Genomic DNA, 21,785 nt, shown 5'->3' on the forward strand with positions numbered 1-21,785 from the left:
TGCTGAATCTGTTCTCTCGTAGACTGGCGGATTTCGTTCAACTCGGTCTGGAGTTCAAGCTCACTGATCTTGTGAGTTCGCAACCTGCGCAGCGCGGCTTCTGCCTCGCGCTCTCTGTTCATGACCACCAACCAGCGAGGTGATTCCGGAGCAACGAAGAAGAGCAGTATAGCTTGAATTGTGGGGACGACGAAGAAGATTGCCAGCGGAATCTTATATGCACGCCGGCTGAGCATCGTTCGCGTGCCGTAGTCGACCGCATACCCAACGATCCCGCCCATCGATAAGAGAATTTGGTACGATGCCAGAGCGATGCCGCGGAGATGTGCAGGGGCCGTCTCGTGGGCGTAGAGCCGCGCGAAGGTGATTAGCCAGCCGATGGAAAAGCCTTTATTAGGTGAGTAAGGGTGGTCTCTCATTGCTGGAAACTGGGAACATGGCTTACCCATCAGAAACCGAGCAAAATATAGGACCTCTTTGCTCGTCGTGCCGATTTGGATGGCTGCGGCTGCATAGATGAGAAGTATGGCTACCCATGGGCCAGGTTTGCGCCCGAACCTGCTGCTAAAAGGGCCGACAAGGAGGGGAGATACAAAGGTTTCGACCGTCATAATGGACGAGATGAGTTGCTGAACGACGTGCAGCAAAAACAACGCTTAGCCGACTGCCTCAAACGCCGAATGTGTTTGCACGGACATCAATGTTCCATCTTTTCAAGTGCGGGGCGTACTAGCCAAAGACTTCGAGGAAGCCGGGCGTTCTACTGCTCGTCAGTCGTTTCCTCCTCTGTACCGGTCGCGGGTCTTACGACAGAAAGCCGCCCACCAGTGCGTAGTCGAGTCCTTCAACGGGAACGTCAGCTTGTCAACGTGGGTTCCCGTGGGTTTGCAAGCTTTACCGTGTTGGAACGACGACAGCATAGCCACGGTGCATATAAAGATGTATTTCCCGTGAGACCAAAAGTCAAGCTTCAGAGGGTGTGCAGACACTGTCGTGGTCACCATTGTTATTCCTCCTGTTGCGATACTCAAGCTTAATCGTCCAGAGAGGGATTCGCAGATGCTTCTTCAACACCGTAAAGTAATACATGGATTACTTGTCCCAAGCTCTTATATTATACTATGGGGTCTCCATGTCTCTTCCCCGGGTGCGACTGAAGCCAATAGAGGTTGTTGGAGGTGCAGCCTGGGGTTGAATTGTGGGTGAACTGAAGACGACCACGGAGTCGCTAAACGAGATCAGTTTCAGTAAACTTTCTGACATTTTCCATCTTCAGAGTTCTCAGACTTCGTAGACTGTCGAAATCTTGCCAGAACTGAGATAGTCTCTCTTGCAGAAAATTTATGTGCTTTCCAGCATAAAAAGGGGACGAGGTCATCGTGAATTCAAGATCGCATAACTTCGAACATAACGAAAAAGTCCGTTTCGGCGCATGGAGTTTCTGACAAAATCTGACAAAACCCTGGGCGCGGTCGACTGGCCGGACCAACGTTCAAGCCCGTGCACAGCGTGACGTTTATATGGAAGTTCTGTGGAGATGATCAAGATGCTGTACCACTTCGCGGCTATGAAACAACGGTTTGCAAAAGAACTTTTGCACGGAGGTTAATTGAAAAGGTATCCCCATTTGCGAGAAAATGACGGCTCCAGTCGCCACGAGTGTGGATCCCACGTCGCCCGTCGCAACTCGGCACAAGAGTCCTCAGAGGATGTCTCCAGGGTATCACCTGGCGATGACAGCAGGTCCAAGAATTCCCTCATCGGGGGTGCCGCACGACGCGAGACGGTGAGGACATGATGCTCATTGCTGTCAAAAGAATCGAGGCTTTCGCTGGTACGTGAAACGGCTCTGGCATTCTGAGACAGAAGACAAGTGCCTAGCCGTACGATCAGTCTTCCAGCTAGTCTTGTTCAAGGATGGAGGGAATAGGCTGACTTACGCCTCACGTGTTGAGCCAGTCGATCTTGTATCCTTCTACGTTCTCGTTTATCCCGCACCTCGGACCAGTTGTCCAGCCTGGCGTCCACCCTGGGACGGCCTCGTTTTCGTGGTTCCATCTTGAAGAGGATGATGTATGCGAGGTTAACTTCGGCGGTATCAATCAATAGTCAGATTTCTGATGAAATCTGGGGTGGACGTCCTTCAATCCTGCAAAGAACATAAGGGTTTGGATTTCTGAGAAATCCAGATGAATTCAGGCCAAATCCAATCATCAAGGGAAGGTTCTAGGGGTCATGGGGAGCCTGGGGTTGAGTAGGTATTACTTGGTAGCTCTTGGGGAGCCGAGGCTCCAAGACGGATCGGTAATAGTGACCAATGCCAGATATTGTAAGAAACTCTCCCTTGCCGATGTGAAGAGTGAGTGGAAGAGTATATGACAAAGTCGAACACAGCATTCGCGCAGCCCATCTATTGTCAGAGCCTCCGCAGTTGATTCATGGATTCCAATGCAAAGGCACGCGTCTCAACGCCTGGCAATGGTGAGATCGGCTCAATTTATGCCACGGTCTGCAATATCAAGCTGTTCATGAAAATTCACAAGCCCAGACTGACTCCTTTCCCCAAAAATGGCTGATTGTGCAGACGGCAACTACCATGAACTACTCGTCAGGGGCAGCACAGGTCCTCTGTTTCCTCAAAATGCAGACCTCTGACGACTGCGTAATCTACCTCTACCACGTCTTATATCGATACTTCGTCATATATCACTACTGTTTGTCACCTCGATGAAGCCCGATATGCTAGAAATTAAGTTTTATCTCTCTGCCATCCCGGCGATACTGGAGAAATATGTCTCAAAGTCACCACAAGATGGCAAACTTCCAGGCGCCGCTTTCGTCGTCCGAAAGTAGGATGAAACAAGCAGTTCATCTGAGGCCGCAAACCAAGAGTCCTACAGCTTTGGAGCTGACTGTTGCACATTTGACTCCCATGAGCCCTTCATCCAAGACACAGTCTGTTTGATCGCTTCGATGACGAAGCTTGTTACATCCATAGCCGCAATGCAAATGGTTGACGCGGTCTTGTGGGTTTGGACGATGATTTGGCTAAGATCGTGCGGGCTTGCTGGCTTAGCTGTTCTACAGGGCTTCAACGAGGATAGAAGTCCAATATTCACGGCCCAGATGAAGCCTGTGACTCTACGTTAGTCCTCAACCCCCTCGAGTGATTAAAGACGAAGCTGATACCACGTAAATAGCACTCTCCTAAGCCATACCAGTGGTTTCGGATACGACGTCTGGGATCCAGCTCTCATCAAGTGGCGCCAGTCGACCGGCACGACGATCAATGCGAACTCCTTTTCCGTTGAATCGTTGAAGATACCATTGAAACTTCAATCCGGTGAAGATTGGCTCTACGGTATCGGCTTTGATTGGGCCGGCTACGTTGTGGAGTGGCTGACCCAGTTATATTTGGAAGAATACATGCAGTCAAACATCTTCAAGCCATTGGGCATGACGAGGACCACGTTTCACATAGCCAGAGCACCACGAACTCGAGCCAGCAAGAGCGAGTATTGGTTTCTGCGCTCGGCCTCGTGAATCCGTTGTGTTGGGTGCAAATTACAAGCCTGACCTAACCCCCATGGATTGTGGCGGCGTAGGTCTCTATTCTACCGCTGCAGACTATGCAAAGCTTCTCGGAGGCTTGTTGAGTGGCGGCCAGAATATTCTCAAGCCAGACACAGTTCACGAGTTGCTGAGTTGGCAGCTTCCCGATGCGAGCTTTGTTCTAGATCAATTCTTTGGCGAATATCATGCGATACTCCCTCCGGAGTTTCCGAAGGATATGCCTGTAAACTATGGCGCCCATCTATGCATGTTGAAACAAATCTGTTTCATGCTCTCATTTCGCATCTGGCTCCCCACACAACCCGAACCCTCTTTACCCAACTCCGTACAAAGTGAAAGGTATTACCGCTCACATCGTCTAGTGCTGGCCCTCAAGATCCTTTTTCATGACACATGGAAGCCGGCATACCCGTTGGCAGGAGAGGAAGCAAGCAATTTCTCCCTGTACGATGGCATCCCAGCCATGAACATCAGCGGCTCTCTCGCCTTGCCTGGGATATTTGCTCCGAAGAACCACCCGTCTGCCTTTGCAAACAAGGTGCTGTTGCCAATGGAAAGGACTTCCTCTCTCCATGCTTTCTCTGATTCTCGAGTTGCTTCAATGACCGTCTGGTCATCACGCCTCATGTGGCGCAAGACGTCCACCAACCAATTGACCTGAAGCTCAATCAGGGTTGGAGCATTGGCCAGGCCAGATGGCGACTGCGGACCATAGATGTAGAAGCAGTTGGGGTACCCAGAGCTGGCGATGCCGAGGTTGGTCCAGATGCCCTGTTGCCATCGATCCTTGATGGTTAAGGTCTTGTCCGTCCCGCGATGGTCAATGTTAGTGATGGTTCCGGAACTAGAATTGAAGCCGGTCGCGAAGACCAGGATATCGAATTCATACTCCGTGCCGTCGCCGAGTCTGACTCCCTTTTCCGTGATCTCCTGGATCGGATTGCTCCTCACATCGACAAGATCGACGTTGTCTTGATTGAACACTTCGTAGAATGTCGTCTCCAAACAAGGCCTTCTTGTGCCGAATGGGTTCCACTGCTTCTCGGGAGCGAGCAGCTCGGCCTTTTTCGGATCCTTGACTCTGGCGTGGACCTTCTTCCGCCAAAAATTGTAAGCCAGGTCGTTGGCCTCTTGGTCCAGCGCGATGTCTTTATAGTTGCCGACCCAAAATTCAAACCCACCCTTCTTCCACTTTTCTTCATAGAACGCCTCTCTCTCCTCGGCCGTGGCTTCTTTTGTCTCTTTGTCGGTCCACGTATAGAGAAATCCTGACCAGGTCTTGCGACTCGCGGTGAACGTGTCTTCTAAGTTGTCCTTGATTGTGTTGTTGAATTCTTTATCATAGGTCACCTGGTCCATGGGTAATGCTGTGTTGGGAGTTCGTTGAAAGACTGTCATGTGGTCCACCTGAGGACCAAGCTCTTGGATAACCTGTACGCCAGAGGCACCTGTGCCAATGACACCCATCCTCTTGCCTTTGACGTCCAGGCCGTTCTGGGGCCAGAAGGAAGTGTGGCATGAAAAGCCTCTATAGTTCTCCACACCTTTGAAATCAGGCATCCACGCCTGTGCGTTGAGGCCGGTGCAGTAGACCAGGAACCGAGCGGTGGCTATCCCAGTGGTGACATTGTTGATGGTGTCGGTGAAACTGACGCGCCAGAGTCTGAGCTCAGCATCCCAGTGAGCTTCACGGACCTCGGCGTTGTAGGTCGTGTCCTTGCTGATGTCCCAGGTCTTGTCGAGATGGTTGAAGTAGGCCTTCAGTTCCTTCTGGCCAGGGTACCGCTCCGACCAGTTCCACTGGTCCCACACGTCGTCGGAGGTGAACTGGTAGATTGGGACATTTGAATCAACGCGGGCCCCTGGGTAGCAGTTCCAGTGCCAGGCTCCACCGAGCCCGTTGCCACGTTCAAAGATGTGGCAGTTGAACTTGAATTTCCTCAAGTTCTGCAAGGTGTATATGCCACCGAAACCACCGCCGACGATGATCACGTCGTAATGGAGGGGCTCAGCAATTGAACCCATACTGACGATCTGGGTGTTTGAAGGGAGGTAAAGGGGAACGCCTCTCAGAACTCAAAACGGAGGTATCTGGTGCAAGGCAGTTGCAAGATTGATCGAATTAGACCGTCACTTACATCAAGATAAATGGCCGACCTGGAAGATAATCACATCTATAATATAGACAGATGCACAAGCTTGCCAGAGCATTCAATCCGTAAAAGCAAGCGTTTGCATGTGAAGCTCACCTTGACCCATCGGCACTGTTTGGCTATAGGCCGACAAAACAATCGGCTTGAGATATCCCCTGCGAAGGGACCGTATTGCAGATGCGCGGATCATCGACCCAGGTGCGGATACTTACCTGGACAACCCATGCAGAAGCCGAAGTACTGGGGTAATCTCAAGGAACACAGCCAGCTCTGTAGGGTGCTGGGTCTCATTCTCCGGGGGCACCGCCGTTGCGAAGGCCGTATGGCAAGAGGAGGAGACCTTGGTGTAATGGCCAAGGTTCCAGCCTAACATTTGGGGCCTCAGATCAATCTTATCGGCAGAAGTCGGGCACTTCTATGCCGAACCTTCGGAGACGCCCTTGAAAATATTGGCGGGGACGTTTTGTGCAGAAGTTGTGTCCTTGCTCTGAATATCGGCTACTATGAGAACTCGCAGGCTTCGAGTGTGACCGCCAACAGCGGATCGGAGAGTTGCTGGCATTGCAGCTTGGGTTGTCCTGGTACTAATGGACTGCTCTCTGACTGCGCGCTCTCTCTGGTCCGTCGAGAAAGACCAATTCTATGAGGTTGATTCAGGATGTAAGATACTGTTCATTACATGATACAGCAAGTACAAGCGCACGATATCTATCAACCATTCTCTGTAACCTCTTGCACACCTGTCAACCATTCGTTCAAGCTTCAACTCATCTGATTGATCCTCACTTCAACACGAAGCCTGGATAACCCTGCTTCCTGATATCTCCACATGTCTTCCGATATTGCGGCATCCCCTGCATGTAGATGTAGCACTCCCTCGCCTTTCCGGGAATGTTGGCACCAAACCACCAACTCTTCGCGTATTTGAATAGTCCTTTCTCTCCATTTGCAATGATTTGCTCCCTCCACTCCTCTTCAGCATCCCTGGTGCATTCGATCGTCGTGATGTGGTCTCGGCGTAGGTCCCGAAGCATGTCCGTGAGCCAGTTGCCCTGGTACTCGATACAGTTAGGTGCAATCGAGAATGGAGCGGGCGACTGTGGTCCAAAGACGAAGAAGAAGTTGGGGAATCCGTTACTACACATGCCCATATAGGTGTGGCAGCCCTTCTTCCACTTTTCGGCCAGTGTGAAAGAAGGATCGGTGCCGCGGATGTCGACATGAGTCAGGCCGCCCGTGATGGTATCAAAGCCTGTGGCCAGGATAATGACATCGAATTCGAGTTCATCTCCATTTGCTAATCGGATACCCTTCTTTGTGAACGACTCAATCGGAGTTTCGTTGATGTCGACGAGGTCAACATGAGAAAGGTTGAAGATATCATAGTAAGTCGTGTAAAGGGAAATGCGCTTGGTACCAAATGGATTGGGTGGCACTTCCGGACACAACTTGTCTCTCTTCCATTCGTCTTTGATCAACGGCGCCGTCTTCTTTCGCCAGAACTTGTAGGCAGCGTCAGAAGCCTCAAAGATGACGGACGTATCCTTGTAGTTGCCGACCCAAAAGTTGAAGCCGCCTTTGTTCCATAGTTCTTCGTATAGCGCCTCGCGTTCTTCCGGTGTGACGTCGAAAGTATTCTTCTCATTCCAGGAAATCAAGAAGCCTGCCCATGTCGTCTTGGCCATCTCCATGATGTCTGGGAGATCTTTTTTTATCTTGATGTTGTCCTCATGTCGTAGCGGCGCTTGGTCCATGGGCAGGGCAATGTTCGGGGTTCGTTGGAACACCGTGAGATGCGATGCGATAGGCCCTATTTCCTGAGTTACTTGAACTCCAGTGGCGCCAGTGCCGAGAATAGCACATCTCTTTCCCTTGAGATCGACGCCTTCGTGTGGCCATCTGGAGGTATGGTATATCGTTCCCTCGAAGTCGTCGACTCCTTGATAAGGAGGCTTATATGGCACCGATGCAAGACCTGCACAGAAAAGCACCATGCGAGTCTTGACGATCGTGGTGGTGTTGTCTTGCTCATTCGAAATCTCGCACGTCCACATCTTTTCGTCGGCATTCCAATGTGTGCTTACCACACGGCAGTGAAAGCTAGCATCCGCGTACAGATTCCAAAGCTTGCCGATGTGGCGGAAGTATGCGTCGAGCTCGTCGCGCTTGGGGTAGGCTTCAGACCATTCCCACTGATCCCACGTCTCTTCTGATGAAAATTGATAGGTTGGGACAATGGAGTCGACGCGAGCTCCAGGGTAACAATTCCAGTGCCATGTGCCTCCAAATTCACTTCCTGCTTCGTAAAGGTGGACGTTGAAGCCGAACTTGCGCAGCTTGTTCAGTAGGTACATACCCCCAAACCCGCCGCCAACGATCAGCACCTCCCATTGTTTGTCCGCGCCCATGGAACCCATTTTGATTCAGACGATGTTGGAAGAAAGGTCGACGTGAAGTTTCAGACTTCGATTTACATGCCGAGGAGTCCTGAAGAGAAAATAACGGTGCCATGATTGATATGCTGGTGATTGTATTCGAGATCTAAACCTTCCTGCCGAACTCCAGCCGGAGATGGTTAGGCAATGAGCAGTCGGTCAGTTCAATGTGTCGCCTACATGATCAGTGAACCGACGAGAGTCGAACTAAGAATGCTCGAGTTAGGCAAGGCTCCAACTCGCCAAAGCCACACCCGATGAGGATCGGAATGGTGGCATGACACACGTGCAGGGTAAGTCCGGAGTAATGTGGAAGGATTTCATTTTCCGCTGTTCCTCCACAGCCAAGAAGTTTGAGAACTTCAAGTTCGTCCGAGCGGTGGACGAGACTCTGCCGATCCTTTCACATCATTCTGCGGTGGGTAGAAAGAAGGAACATCCCAACAGCAGAGCGATAGTTCTCAGATCAAAGGTCCAGTCTTTGCAAATAGCCACGCGCACAATTCTTCAGCCCGGCCGAGCTAATGGGGAGCATAGTCTGAAGCATTAGCAGGAGAATGTCTATCACCACGATGACTAGGCCGAACATCAAAATTATAGAGCGTGGAGTGGGCATTTATCAATGGTGAAGAAGAGTAAAGCAAGAGACTTAGATTTGGAAATCCATCCCTGAGCCTCGTGTGCATATCTGGCCACGGCAAGTCTATCATTTTTCTCCTATGTTGGCTTCAGGCAGGAATGCTGCCACTTCTTCAAGAGTGGTTCTCTTGATCTGGGGGCATTCTTCAGGATTTTGCAACGTCCAGATCCTTTTCAATGTAAACAGATGGACAAAGTAGATGAGGTAAGTCCAATAGTTCTGAATGTTGCCTTCTCTTTCCGCCTTGAGAGCGATCTCCTCGAGCTCTGCCACCGATCCTTTACAGACCAAGCCAACCTTGACACCGTGCACTTTCTCGTAAGCGGCGGCGATCTGTCTCAGACTCATCTGTCCACTGCGGAACGTGAAGATTCCTCCTTCGCCTTGCTTCACGCTCTCTTGTCCCAAAGTCTCAAAGGTGAACTCTGCCGCGTCGCGCATGCTGGTCCAGTCATACATTTGGTCGGGCTCGCCCCAGTATTCGATATTCTTCCCTGATCCATCGCCTTTGTCCAGAACGGGGAAAACAAGTGGTGAATAGGTGTACTCGGCAAACGATCCAGTGAGGAAGTACACTGGCTTGATGGAGCTGGTCATCTCAACGTGTCGCTTGAACGCAATGTCAGGATCGTAGTGTGCCAGGTCTCCGAAGCGCAGCCGAGTCCAGTCATAGTTCCAGGTCGATGCCACGAAAACCTTGATGCCAGCATCTTCGGCATGTCGCAGTAGACATAACTGGGTCTCGAGGGTGATTTTCGCAAGAGGTCTCAGTGCGCATATCACTGCATCCACGCCATGACATGCTCGTCGCAATCCCGCAGCGTCCTCGTAGGACTCAATTTCAACAAATGACTCAAGTTTGTTTCGAAGGTCCTGTGGGAGGCTTTTTGGATTTCGTCCAACTCCACGAACTTGATGATTGCGTGCCAAAGCAGATCTTATAAGATGAGGACCGAAACTTCCGGTCACGCCTGCGATCAGGACCAACATGGCTGGAGCGAGTGATTCCAAGAAGGAACGACGGATGAGAGGAATTGGTTGGGATATAGGGGAAATTACCAGTAAAGCCTGACATTAGGTAGGTACTTAGCAAGAAATATTCTGTGCGTTCGATAGAGGCAAGGCACGTTGTTAGACTAGCTGCCTGTAGATATATCGTCACTGTGTACCAAGGAGTCCATTAGCCGATTCGGAGACAGACATGCCGACTAGCTCTATACGAAAGACTACCGTCTCCAATTGGACGAACTCTTACAGCCTATGCACTTGGTTAGGAGGAAGCAAAAGTTGTTCAAAACCGTGTTTGCAACAGCCAGGTTTAATTTACACATACATCTTATACTGCAAATGTGGGCCTTTCGTGGTCTGCCCCTGAGCCCGACTTTCTTGAAGGGTGAGATCCCAGAGAAGATGCCGACGGTATGCCTTGGAAGGCTTCGGTGCCAGCGAGGGACTCTGCCAAGTTATCGACCCCGGGCGGTAGAAGATGATTCGCAACAGTGCAGATGTCCTCCGCTACTCGATAGTACTCGGCCATGCTCTTGAGCATGCTCATTAGTGTTCGAACATGCCGGAGTATCTCAGTCGCGCCTGAAGTGCTCTCATGATCGGACAGATTCGCGAGGAGGGTGGTCAACGCGACACACGTCGACTGGGGGATGAATACACTGGCTGAGCGCACTCCAAGCTTCTTGCAGCACTCGTCCATGATTTGGACGATGCTGACGGCATTTTCCAAGCAGATTCTTTGTGACAATGCCTCGAAATGTAAGGTGGGTCCGACTTGGGAGACGCCCATCAAGCCCTGGTATACTTGAGATTTGGTGGTGGAAACGAAGGAGCAGTGCAAGTGGATGACCGTGCTGTGAAACAGCTGGCTATTTTGCACTCCATTAGCTAAACTCTGACACATACCCCGGGTGGGCAACTCACTGCATGAAGAAGAAAATGCCCGAAGAGGTCGAGAAATTCTCAGTGTTCCACCTCAGAGGAGGAGGGAGCTGCCTCTGCCAGGTATTGAGTTCGCTGTGCAGTGAAGCAGCTGCCATAAGCTTGGCGGCATCCTGGTCGCGAGTTGCTGTGGTCACCACCTGAGCGACGTGACCGACCACTTTGACTGCCAATTCCATCAGCCTCAGGAGAGCATCCCATGCTGCTGTGTCTGCTGAACTTTCGAACGTCTGCTCTGGGCTTCCGGGGGCGGATCCGGGTGTCGGAGAATACACAGGATGTAGGCCGGTCAAAGCCAGGTGGGAAGTCCTGATTACAGTAGGATGTCCCGAGAATATTGCCCAGATCCTGTCGTAGAACACGCATGCCCGTAAGAGACGGTATCGTAGTTCAATTTCTGAGCGCGGCAAATTTGACTTTGTATGATCCATCGTCAAGCCTAATTCGAAGGCGAAGCGACAAGCAAGGCCTGACGCCGAATTAGCAGTGCTTCTTTATTAGCGGAGGCAAGATATCAGAGAGAACATACTGGCATACATCCAACCTTGCCGGTCCCTGCCGACTGCGTATTCAAGGTCGCCCAGGATGAGCAGTCCTTGTATCGTGGTCAAGCCCCGCAAGTTCTCGAGCTCCGTCTCGACAAAATGCCTGGCATTAATCTGCAACGAACTGTGTCTATCGCCCCGGTCTAGTGCTTTGATGTCTGGTCGGGATTTATCAGCAAACCTGAAGCCTATCGCGAGGCAACAGATGTGCAAGAACCCTGAATAATGAAGTTTGTCACTATCCTTGTCCCGTTCGAAAGCTGTCTGGTCGACCAGTTGCATGGTACTGTTGTAGTAAGTCCAGAAACAGGACATTAGATGGTCGTGGGTTTTTAGATCGAGCTCGTTGATAATGTGGTGTAGTCGTTGTCTCAGGTGCCATGAGCCTTGAGGTATTCGTTGGAAGCCAGTAAGTTGGTCTGCGTAAAGTTGATAGCTCGTAGTGGGAGTCCAATGGCGCAGCTGGCCCGTGGCAGAATCATATGTCAGTGGCGGTGCGTCGAACAAAAGTGAATGCATTTCGTCGGCTGTTGTGCGAAGAGTTTCGACACGACTGTCGAATACTGGAGGTGGAGCAACCGCATCGCTCGCGCAGGTATTGTTTGAAGCTGACATGTGTCTCTGTAACTCGTTCTCAAGCGGAGCTTCTTCAACAAGACCATAATCCTGAGACGTCAATTGTGCCACATCGAAGCTGTAGTCTGGACTCTTCTCAGGCATGGATCTGAAAACCTGTTGAGCTGCTTCCTCCACTGGTTGCGTGCTCTGGGGCTGTAGCTGTGCTTGTTGTGGCTGCATCGGTTGACGAGGTTGAGGTTGGGGACCGGGGAACCGAGGCTGTGGGAGTACGTCGCCGTCAATCTCCTTCAAGTATTTTTCCAGGAGCTCCATATGATCGAGGAGGGTGCGGATGAAAACCCTCGATCTTGGCCTACCCGCAATCAGTGTGCTGCTGACCTCTGGTGCATCTACTCGCGCAGTGCGCGCGAGAGTGCCCATGGCTGTACCACTGGCATACCTTTTTCGTTCATCATCGTTTTTGAAGACACATTCCAGTCCATTGTCTTGACAGTAGTTGCACACTTTGTTGCCCGCTGTTGTAACGCACTGCGCAAATGAGACCTTGTGTTACAACACCTTGGGCGTTTGAACAAACCTTGATCCGCTTTTGTCGGCAACCCGTGCAGGCGACGGATGCTCGAGTGCGCCCGGGAGCTTGATGGGTAGTCTCTCCCTTCGCAGATGCCATGGTGGCTACAGCAAAACTGAGCTGAATCTTTTCTTGGACGTTGAAGTCTTTGGATGCTGCAATTTCTTGGGGTTCCTCCCCCACGACCGCGGGGTACTCGTACTGTAGGGACTCTAGCTAACTAGTGTTAGTTAGCAAGCTGCCATCGGGCTTACGCCTAGACCGCGCGTCTAGATGGGGATTAGTAGTCCCCAGTTCCCCACTGTTCGGGGAATGATAGCCGGAGAGCACGAGCACCCTAGCTTTTCTTTCTCTCGAACTCAAAAAAGTCAAGGACAAGCCATGGTTCCTGTGCTTCGGTCAGGTGCCTTGCTATCGAAACTAGTAGGTACCTATCTGTACCGCGTGACGCAAGATGAGCATTCACACTGGCTTGTGGGGAAAGAGGCTTCACGAGCTTAGCCATCCCATTGCACGAAAGACGTGGAGAGGAAGGATGAGACTTGAGACCACGGCGCAGTTTGGGAAGTTCGAGAGACATCACTGCCGCACGGAAGACCTGCTCAGCTGCCTGATCCAAAATGCCAATGCTACGACAAGAAAGCTTCGCCATGGAGCCCCCAGAGCTTGCCTTTCCAAAATGCTCCGAGTTGAACGGACAAGCACAAAAGTTTAGAAAAGGTCATAGCTTCCACCAAATGCGAGCAATCGCATTAGACCTGGACAGCCTCACTTATATGATGTAGCCCATGCCAGTATCAGGTACCTTGAAATCACATTGTCTATCATATCGGCTCATGACAGGCTCTCGGCTACTGAAAAAGAGCTCAGCAATGGTCGAGACTGCGGAACAAACGCGGTTGGAGAAATTCCACAGTTCCGCCCGATTTACCTTTCTATCTACGGCAGTAAACAATACTGGAATTTACTGTTTGCAGATGGCGCTCGTCCAGAACTGACTCGGATATGTACCTCGGGACTGTCAAAGATCATGAATAAATAGCCAGGCATTCGCCCTTGACATAGCGTTGATGTAGTTCCTCGATCGCGTGAGCAGTATCACTGAGAGGCACGAATTGTTCTTGCGTCTAACACCATCCTTCTTGTGTTTCAGTCAAAATGACTGTCTGGGATCCAGATTCCAACAGTTTACCAAAGCTAGAAGAGTTGCCAGCCATCGAGGGCGCTCCCCATTATGCAGCTTGGTTCTGGGGCAAGGACGATGAGGCAAGCTCAATCTCGCAGCCAACTTGCATCCAGACTGCTAACAGCAATGTTCAGCTGGGTCGACTGAATCTCCTCACGCCAAAGAGAATCGCCAAAGCTGCGTCTCTGATCCAAACTGGCGAATCTGCGGGCTTGAAGTCAGTCAAATTCCATCGAAACCGTCTCACTCTTCTTTGGCTGATTTCCTCGTCATCAGTTTCCCCGCAGGGTTACCCTATCCTACATTTTTTGGACGTGAACCCTTCAAGCACACGCTCAAGCAAGTGAATCCAAGAGCTTATGACGATCTGTATTCCTTGAACACGCAAAGCAGTTCGCAGTGGGATGGATTTCGCCATGTATGAGACAGGCCGAACCTCGATCTCCCGGATCACTCTTTACTGACAATGATTCCAGGTTGGACATGATCTCGGCGGAGGCTATATCTGGTACAATCACGTATGGCTCCCTCTTCATTCACGAAACCTAAATCATGCCTGACTTGTGTTCAGACCACTCGAGAACAAATAACAAACTCAAGCAAAAATGGCATCCACGCCTGGTCCAAGAAAGGAATTGGTAAGCACAATATACCATTTCGAGCAGTCACCCTGCTGATGCAAGGTCCAGTTGGGCGAGGCGTCTTGCTCGACTTCTACTCCTTCTCTGGACAGTCCTACCATCCTTTCGATCATCGACACATCTCAGCGCAGGAACTCAAAGCTTGTGCCAAAGCCCAAAATGTCACGTTCGAATACGGCGATGTCCTGATCGTCCGCACTGGTTGGTCTGATGCCTACAAGATGCTGGATCAAAAGGGGCGAGAAGAGCTCGGAGCAAAAGGCTATCTGGAGATCACCTTCGCAGGGCTGGACCGTTCGAGAGAAACGATAGAGATGCTACACGACAACTATTTCAGTGCTGTTGCCAGCGATGCTCCAGCTTTTGAATCCTGGCCTATGGACGACCCAGAGCACTTGCACCATTTCTTGCTCCCACTTTGGGGTGTTCCGATCGGTGAAATGTGGGATCTGGATCGACTCGCTGAGCTGTGTAAGAAACACAACAGATACACATTTTTCCTCACCAGCAGTCCGGCGAACGTTGAAGGTCAGTCATCTTCTGAGAGTCACATTATTCTGAACTGCAATCTTTCTGACAAAAACAACAGGAGGCGTTGGTAGCTCCCCGAATGCCATCGCCATATTTTGACCTGGCTCATAAACATCACACTTAGATACCGAAACGAGGGAGATTTGGATTGTGATAGAGAGGAAATCAGTGTAGCTAGACATTTCGTCACCCTTCCCTATCCTCACAGTGTTCTTCAACAATTGACTGTTCGTGATCGTCTCCTTTCCCGATAATCTTCTGGACCGTGACCGCAATCCCAGTTCCTTGCTGAGAGAGAGTGGCCAGATCTTCGTCGCCAAACAGTATCGCAATCTCTTCCAAGCTCTTCCCGCGGGTGTCAGGGTAGTAGAAATAGATGATGGCTGAGAAGATGACAGTCATGATGATGAAGATCAGGAAGAACCGCCATCCGATGTCGGCGATGGCCGTTGCCCCTGACTGCGCCCAGAGGATACTTGTCCACATGAACGTCGACGATTGTAGCGACATTCCCTTTGCGCGGAGATGAGTAGGGAAGAACTCTGAGCTGTAATAGTAGAAAGGCCCCTCGACCGTGCCAGAGTAGGTTGCCACGTAGAGGAACATCATTGCCACCGCAGCAATTTTGCCCGACGCATTGTTCACGTGAATGTAAGTCGACGTCAGCCCGGTATAGGCGGAGAGTATAATGGCAAGCATCATCATACCCATGGCCACGAGGGTAGGACGGCGGAACTTCTCGGTGTAGAACACGCAGCTGAAGGTGAATGGCAGGTTGGTCAGCTGCATCCCTGCCTGCAGAAGAAGCTGTTTCTCGGAGGAAAAGCCCAGCTGCGAGTAGAGGACGGTGGAGTAGATAGCAATAATCGAGGCGCCCGTGGCTTGAAGCGCGAAGGTGAGGAAGATGGCCATCAAGCTTCGTTTCCGGTACGACGGTCTCCGGAACATTTCGACCCATGAGGAAGACAAAGTCTTGTTGAGTTCCGTCTGAGTCTGCATCTGAGATATCTCGGCGTTGATAAAGAGTTCGTCGGCCTCGTTGTCGTTAGAGTGGAATTTGCGCACAATCTCGCGAGCCTCCGAGTCGCGTCCCTTCATTAGGAGAAAGCGAGGTGATTCTGGGAGCCACCAGAGTGCCACCAGTAGGGGAATGCATGGTACAATGCCAATTGCCAGTGGCCCGCGCCACGCAGTTCCTGATTTGGAGACATGTAAGAAGAAACCCACTCCTACGTAACCCGCAAGAGTCTGACCAAGGTTGACAGCCACTCCGTGAAACTGGGTAAATGAACCGCGAACCTCAGGCGGCACCGTTTCCAGGATCCATAGTGGGACGGAGATGGACAACATGATTGCGCCCCAACCCGTCCAAAAGCGGAAGACGATGAACATGCCAATGTTGACCGAGCCAGCAGCTAGGGCAGCAGAGGCACAGACGATCAGTGCGCCTACCAGAATGACGATCTTCCGACCCCAGCGGTCCCCGACCCAGAAGCTGAAGAAGGATCCGAAGAAGCCACCAGCGAAGAATAGGGACGTGGTAGCACCGATGATGGCCGACTCATTCTTCTTGTCTGTCAACTTCATGTACGAGTAGAATGAGGGCTGTCCAAGTGTAGTGGCGATGACGCCCAAGTTGTAGGCATATGTGATAGAGCCGAAGCACATGAGTGCCACAATGAGCACCGTCGAGGCTCGAAAGTGTCGCTGCCCCCTGGAGCTAAGGCTCTCAAGGCGAACGAACTGCTCCGTGGTGCTGGACATGTCGCTAAGCAAGGAAGTTGGTTCTAAGACCTTTGAGTCGGTAAGCTGGAGCGGATTCAAGATGCTGGTCCTCATTGCCACATGTATCAGACTCGAATGGATGAACCAGGTGGGCAATGTGGATCGAAATTATACCTGCAATGGGGGCGGAATTAGGAAACTCCCTTGATCTTCCTGCATCAACCATTTCAGCAAGAAATAAAACGGCTCGCGAGTTCCGCCGCACCTGACCTCCATTATCAAGCAAAGACACGGCATAGTCTGGGGAAGGACACTCTGCTGCATCAGCTGGAGAATCAGGACTAGTAGGACCCTTGGAATCAAATGTGGTGAGAGGGATCTGCAACATCGAGGCGATAGACAAGGTGGAATTGTACGGTTAGAACGGCAATGCGGTAAGATCTGCATGTGCCCTATCCATGTGCCTACTACAGCTTGATCCGGAACCATGGCTCGACACTGAAGCAGAGTTGCTGTGTGTTGGGCTGGTCAGAGGCCCGACGGAACGAAGTTGCGGTTTGAGAGCGAAGCTTTTAACCGCCAGTTTCTAGCAAACGTTAAATTGAACCTTTGCTAGCAATAATCGATTAGTTAGGTGTTGAGGACATTCATGGAGCAGAACCCAATCACCACCAAGGCAATCGAAGGCTCCAAATTCTGAGATTTACTACAATCCACGAGGTTCAGGATGGGAAAGCAACTTCGATTCGATGGTTGAGTTTCCATTATCACTGGCGGAGCTAGTGGTATTGGCCGTACCCATGCCATGTTGCTTGCATCACGGGGCGCTTTGGTCGTTGTTAACGATCTGCCAGACAAGGTTGAACAGACCCAAGCTGTTGTAAGTGAGATCAAGCAGGTTGGCGGACGCGCCGCTGTTGTAACAGGAGGAGTCGGTGTCGATGAAGACGCACGGACAATCGAAATGTTCAACCGCATCGATATTGTCATAACAACGCCAGGATCTCGGGTGGAGGAAACCCAGCCGACACACTCGTTCAAAAAACGCCCGGAGATGGGTTCGAGCGGTTTTTCAGCGTCAATGTCCGCGGACCTCTGCAGCTAAACCGTGCCGCTTGGGCCGCACATGGTGAAGCAAGGGTACGGCCGGATCCTGTTGACGAGCTCTGCTAATGGGATTGGATGGATGCGCGGTCCTCATGGGTACGAGGCAGACTATGCCAGTGCCAAAGCGGCTGTGATCACGATGGGCATACAGACCCGCCGGAGCTGGTGGCGAACATGGTATAACTTGCAACACATTGATGCCGTGGGCTTATACGCGCATGGTCGAGGAGACCCTCGAGGGCTCAGAGCTGGGAACCTGGATGCAGCAGAATCTCCGCGCTGAGCAAGTCGCTGTAGGCGTTCTTCCTGTTCTGCAATAGGACTTTAGAGTGACTGGAGAAGTTTTTTCTGTGCAGGGTAGACGCGTCGCGGGATGTTTCACCCTGACCTGACACCAGAGGACGTGGCTGAGAACTGGGACAGCATTTTGGGGGAAACTGGGGACGGGGGACAGCTTCTGGATGTGTTCGAGCAAAGTCAACCGCGCGAAGAACGTCTGATTGAGGCCATGCTGGAGGAGGGTAAGATCCCGGAGCTCACCTGGTTGGCGCAACAGCCAGTTCAAGATTCCAATATGGTGTCGATGAAGCAATAGTAAAATGTAGAATGCCAGATACACGACGTGGAGGAAATTTGTTCATATGCCGCTAGTTCCAGGATGGAATAGGGTGCAAATCTAGGTGAGGGAAGAGTAAGCTTAATAGCCTAAATTGAGCACTGCTTTAATGACCGGTTGCAAAACTTACAAGCACAAGGAGCCCCGAGGGCCCCCGAAAATTAGGGCAGACATCACGTGCATGCTGGGCCGCTTAGGCGGGCGCCCACAAAGACTCACCTGAGCGCGGGGGCTGCTTAGGCGGAGCAATGGCAGGTGTGCCGCCTAAACCTGGAAATCTAGGGCCGATGGGCGATCGCGTTTTCCGTTCTTCGGCACCGTACATTCTTCCGAATAATTATCTGAATGCTGGAATGACGAGCCGCGCAACAGTAGCGATGGTGTTCAACGCTATTGACATGAAGATCCTGGCCAGTGAAAGGTACAAGTACATTCCCCCTTGATCTTTCGATTCTCTGAACGGTCAGACTCTTGTGAAAGAAGCTGTCGAAGAACTACCAGAACCTGAATACGACACCTTTACGAAAAGACAGCCATGGCTCCTCTCCCGAACCTTCCAATGAACAATCCCAGATCAGATTCTGAAGCCGCTGCGCGGGATTGTGGCTGGGTGACTGTGAACGATCGAGGGTATTCAATACTGGAAAAGCCTCATGGTCTTCCTCGTCCCAAGCGCGTCATCGTAATCGGGGCCGGGGCGACTGGCATCTGCATGGCAAAATTCTCGGAGAGATTGGCAAATCTTGACTTACAGATATACGAGAAGAATGACGACGTCGCGGGAACATGGTGGGAGAACAAGTATCCTGGCTGCGGTTGCGATATTCCAGCTCATATCTACCAATTCAAGTGGGCTATGAATCCCAACTGGTCTCGCTATTACTCCTCGGCCGAGGAGATCCTTAATTACTTCAAAACCGTCGTCGACTCCCACGGGTTACAAAAATACATCAAGCTGCGACACAGGGTTGTCCATGCCAGTTGGAACTCCGAAACCGCAAAATGGGAAGTCCAAGTCCAAGGTCCTGACGGCAATATCTTTAAAGATGAAGGCGACTTTTTAGTCAATGCTTGTGGTCTATTAAACAATTGGAAATGGCCAGAAATTAAAGGGCTACATAGCTTCAAAGGCAAGCTCCTCCACTCCGCAGCTTGGGACGAGTCTACCGATCTTGATGGGAAACGAGTAGCCGTCTTAGGCGCTGGTTCATCTGGCGTCCAAATTGTTGCGAATATCCAACCAATCGTCAAGCAGCTCTATACCTGGATACGGTCTCCCATTTGGATTAGTATAGGATTCGCGTCCAGATACGCCGGGCCGGATGGTCTAAATTTCAAGTACGGAGAGGATGTCAAGGAAAGATTCTCGTCCGACCCTACTAAACATCTTCGATATGTTAAAATGGTAGAGGCGGAGCTTGGACTACGATTTTACTTCAACTTTATCAACACGAAAGACGCTCATATAGCAGAAGACTTTTCACGCAAGGAGATGGAGAAAAAACTGTATAAACGGCCAGACCTGATTGAAAAGATTATCCCCACTACGTATGGACCTGGATGCCGTCGCCCAACACCTGGAAATGGATACCTAGAAGCCCTTATGGAGCCAAACGTGATAACCTACACGAAAGACCTTCTGGAGGTGACCCCCACCGGCTTCGTTAATAGCGACAAGAACTATCATGAAGTCGATATCATTATCTGCGCCACAGGATTCGATACTTCCTACGTTCCACGATTTCCAGTCCTTGCAAATGGAAAAGATTTACGAGAAGAATGGGCAATAGATCCGGTTTCATATTTATCAGTTATGATCCCAGACTTTCCAAACTACTTCGTCTCTCTAGGGCCATACAGTGCTACCAACGGTTCACTTATACCTGCGATTGAGCATGGGTGTGAGTATATGCTTAAGATTATTGATAAATGCCAGATCGAGCATATACGATCGATTGCACCTAAGGCCGACGTTACCGCTGAATTCCGGGAACACTCGGATCTCTTCTTGAAGAGAACTGTATGGAACCAGAAATGTCGCAGTTGGTATAAGGGTGGCACCATCGACGGCCTTCCTCGTCTATATCCTTCGTCGAGAGCCCACTTTATGGAGACGATGCAACCACGCTACGAGGATTTTGAGATCAAATATGAGAACATGAATCGTTTTTACTTCTGGGGAAATGGATTCACGGTCCGAGAGCTGGATGGTAGAGATCCTACCTGGTATTTGGGCATTGTGGATGGGGAGGACCGACAACCAGATTACACAGAAGACGAAGAGGCGGTCAGGATTTCAGCAAAGCTCGAGGTATAGGATTCGCCATCTGGATTTGTGACAAGAATACTAAGTAGATCACTGGAGCCTAGGAGTTGATCTAGACATTTATCTATGATTTATCAGTTCTTGCGCAGTGACTGCACAATAAGCACAGTATCAACCCATGGCCGGGACTACAACAACTCCAAGTGGCTTTCACAACTCGTGTTGCCATTTTCCCTTCCACGTCGGAATGTCCTGGCGTATTTCCTGGTGTATTACCTGACAGACTCTGGCGGGAGGCATTCCTTGACAATGACAGACTCCAACAGTGACAGCCCGGAAAACAAAGTGCGACAATGCCCCCCAAATGGAACGGTTCCGCGCCGTGTGAGCATGTCATCGCGTATGTGGGGAAGAGTTTCGGCTGTGCACGCTCGCGACCCCAAGTACGCGATTCTTGATTCGTTTCCACAAACACTCGGCTTGCGCGAAGTACTTATGCAAGTTCAAGTCGACCTTTGTGCAGGCTTTTGACCGACAAGTGGCATTAGAACATTCTACCATCTTTTGAGTCCCATCTGTCCTCAATTTTGTCGAAAAGTTGGACTTCTTCTTGACGTAATTTATTGCTCTGGACCCAGACACACCTTGTACATGATGGCATCTCTAACGGGCAAGGTCATCGCCATCACTGGCGCTGGTGGAGGCATCGGATCAGTCACCGCTGAACTCTTAGCGTCCAGAGGAGCAAGTCTCTCTTTGATTGACATGGACCTCAAGGCCTTGGAAGAAGTGGCCGAAACAATTCGCGCCAAGCATAAAACGGATGTCATGACAACTAGAGTGAACGTCACAAGTTCCGAGCAAGTTGACGACTGGATTGCATCGACTGTCAAACACTTCGGAAAACTGTCGGGAGCCGTCAACCTAGCAGGAACTCTCGGGAAGGAGATGGGCTTGAAGGCCGCTCACGAAGTATCAGACGAAGACTTCGATTTCGTGATGGCCATCAATGTGAGAGGGGTCATGGCATGTCAGCGTGCTCAAATCAGGAGCATCGAAGATGGAGGGTCAATTGTCAATGCCACCAGTGTGGCAGGCAAGATCGGGATTGCCAATCTGTTGGCTTACGGCACCAGCAAACATGCTGTCATCGGCTTGACCAGGATTGCTGCGGCGGAAAATGGTCACCGCAATGTGAGGGTGAACGCAGTCGCCCCGTGCGTCCTCTTCTTCTAGACTTCAGAATATTCACTGCTAATCTACCTAC

General features: G+C 50.9%; 3 protein-coding genes across 3 annotated transcripts; 2 read left to right on the forward strand and 1 right to left on the reverse strand.

Annotated features, from left to right (window-relative positions):
• Positions 1–2,812: 2,812 nt before the first annotated feature.
• On the forward strand, positions 2,813–3,543 carry PV07_10556 (uncharacterized protein; the record flags this gene model as incomplete). Its single annotated transcript, XM_016397894.1, has 2 exons — positions 2,813–2,955; positions 3,201–3,543. The coding sequence occupies 2 exons, from the start codon at positions 2,813–2,815 to the stop codon at positions 3,541–3,543; spliced, it is 486 nt and encodes a 161-aa protein (XP_016245085.1).
• A 6,594-nt stretch (positions 3,544–10,137) lies between these two features.
• On the reverse strand, positions 10,138–13,026 carry PV07_10557 (uncharacterized protein; the record flags this gene model as incomplete). Its single annotated transcript, XM_016397895.1, has 6 exons — positions 10,138–10,678; positions 10,734–11,220; positions 11,281–12,227; positions 12,315–12,403; positions 12,453–12,662; positions 12,913–13,026. 6 exons carry the CDS (start codon positions 13,024–13,026, stop codon positions 10,138–10,140), a joined length of 2,388 nt encoding a protein of 795 aa, XP_016245086.1.
• A 4,983-nt stretch (positions 13,027–18,009) lies between these two features.
• On the forward strand, positions 18,010–18,231 carry PV07_10558 (uncharacterized protein; the record flags this gene model as incomplete). Its single annotated transcript, XM_016397896.1, has 1 exon — positions 18,010–18,231. The coding sequence occupies one exon, from the start codon at positions 18,010–18,012 to the stop codon at positions 18,229–18,231; it is 222 nt and encodes a 73-aa protein (XP_016245087.1).
• Between the last annotated feature and the right edge of the window lie 3,554 nt (positions 18,232–21,785).

The sequence above is a fragment of the Cladophialophora immunda genome, assembly GCF_000835495.1.
Source record: "Cladophialophora immunda strain CBS 83496 unplaced genomic scaffold supercont1.6, whole genome shotgun sequence".
Lineage (NCBI taxonomy): Eukaryota > Fungi > Ascomycota > Eurotiomycetes > Chaetothyriales > Herpotrichiellaceae > Cladophialophora > Cladophialophora immunda.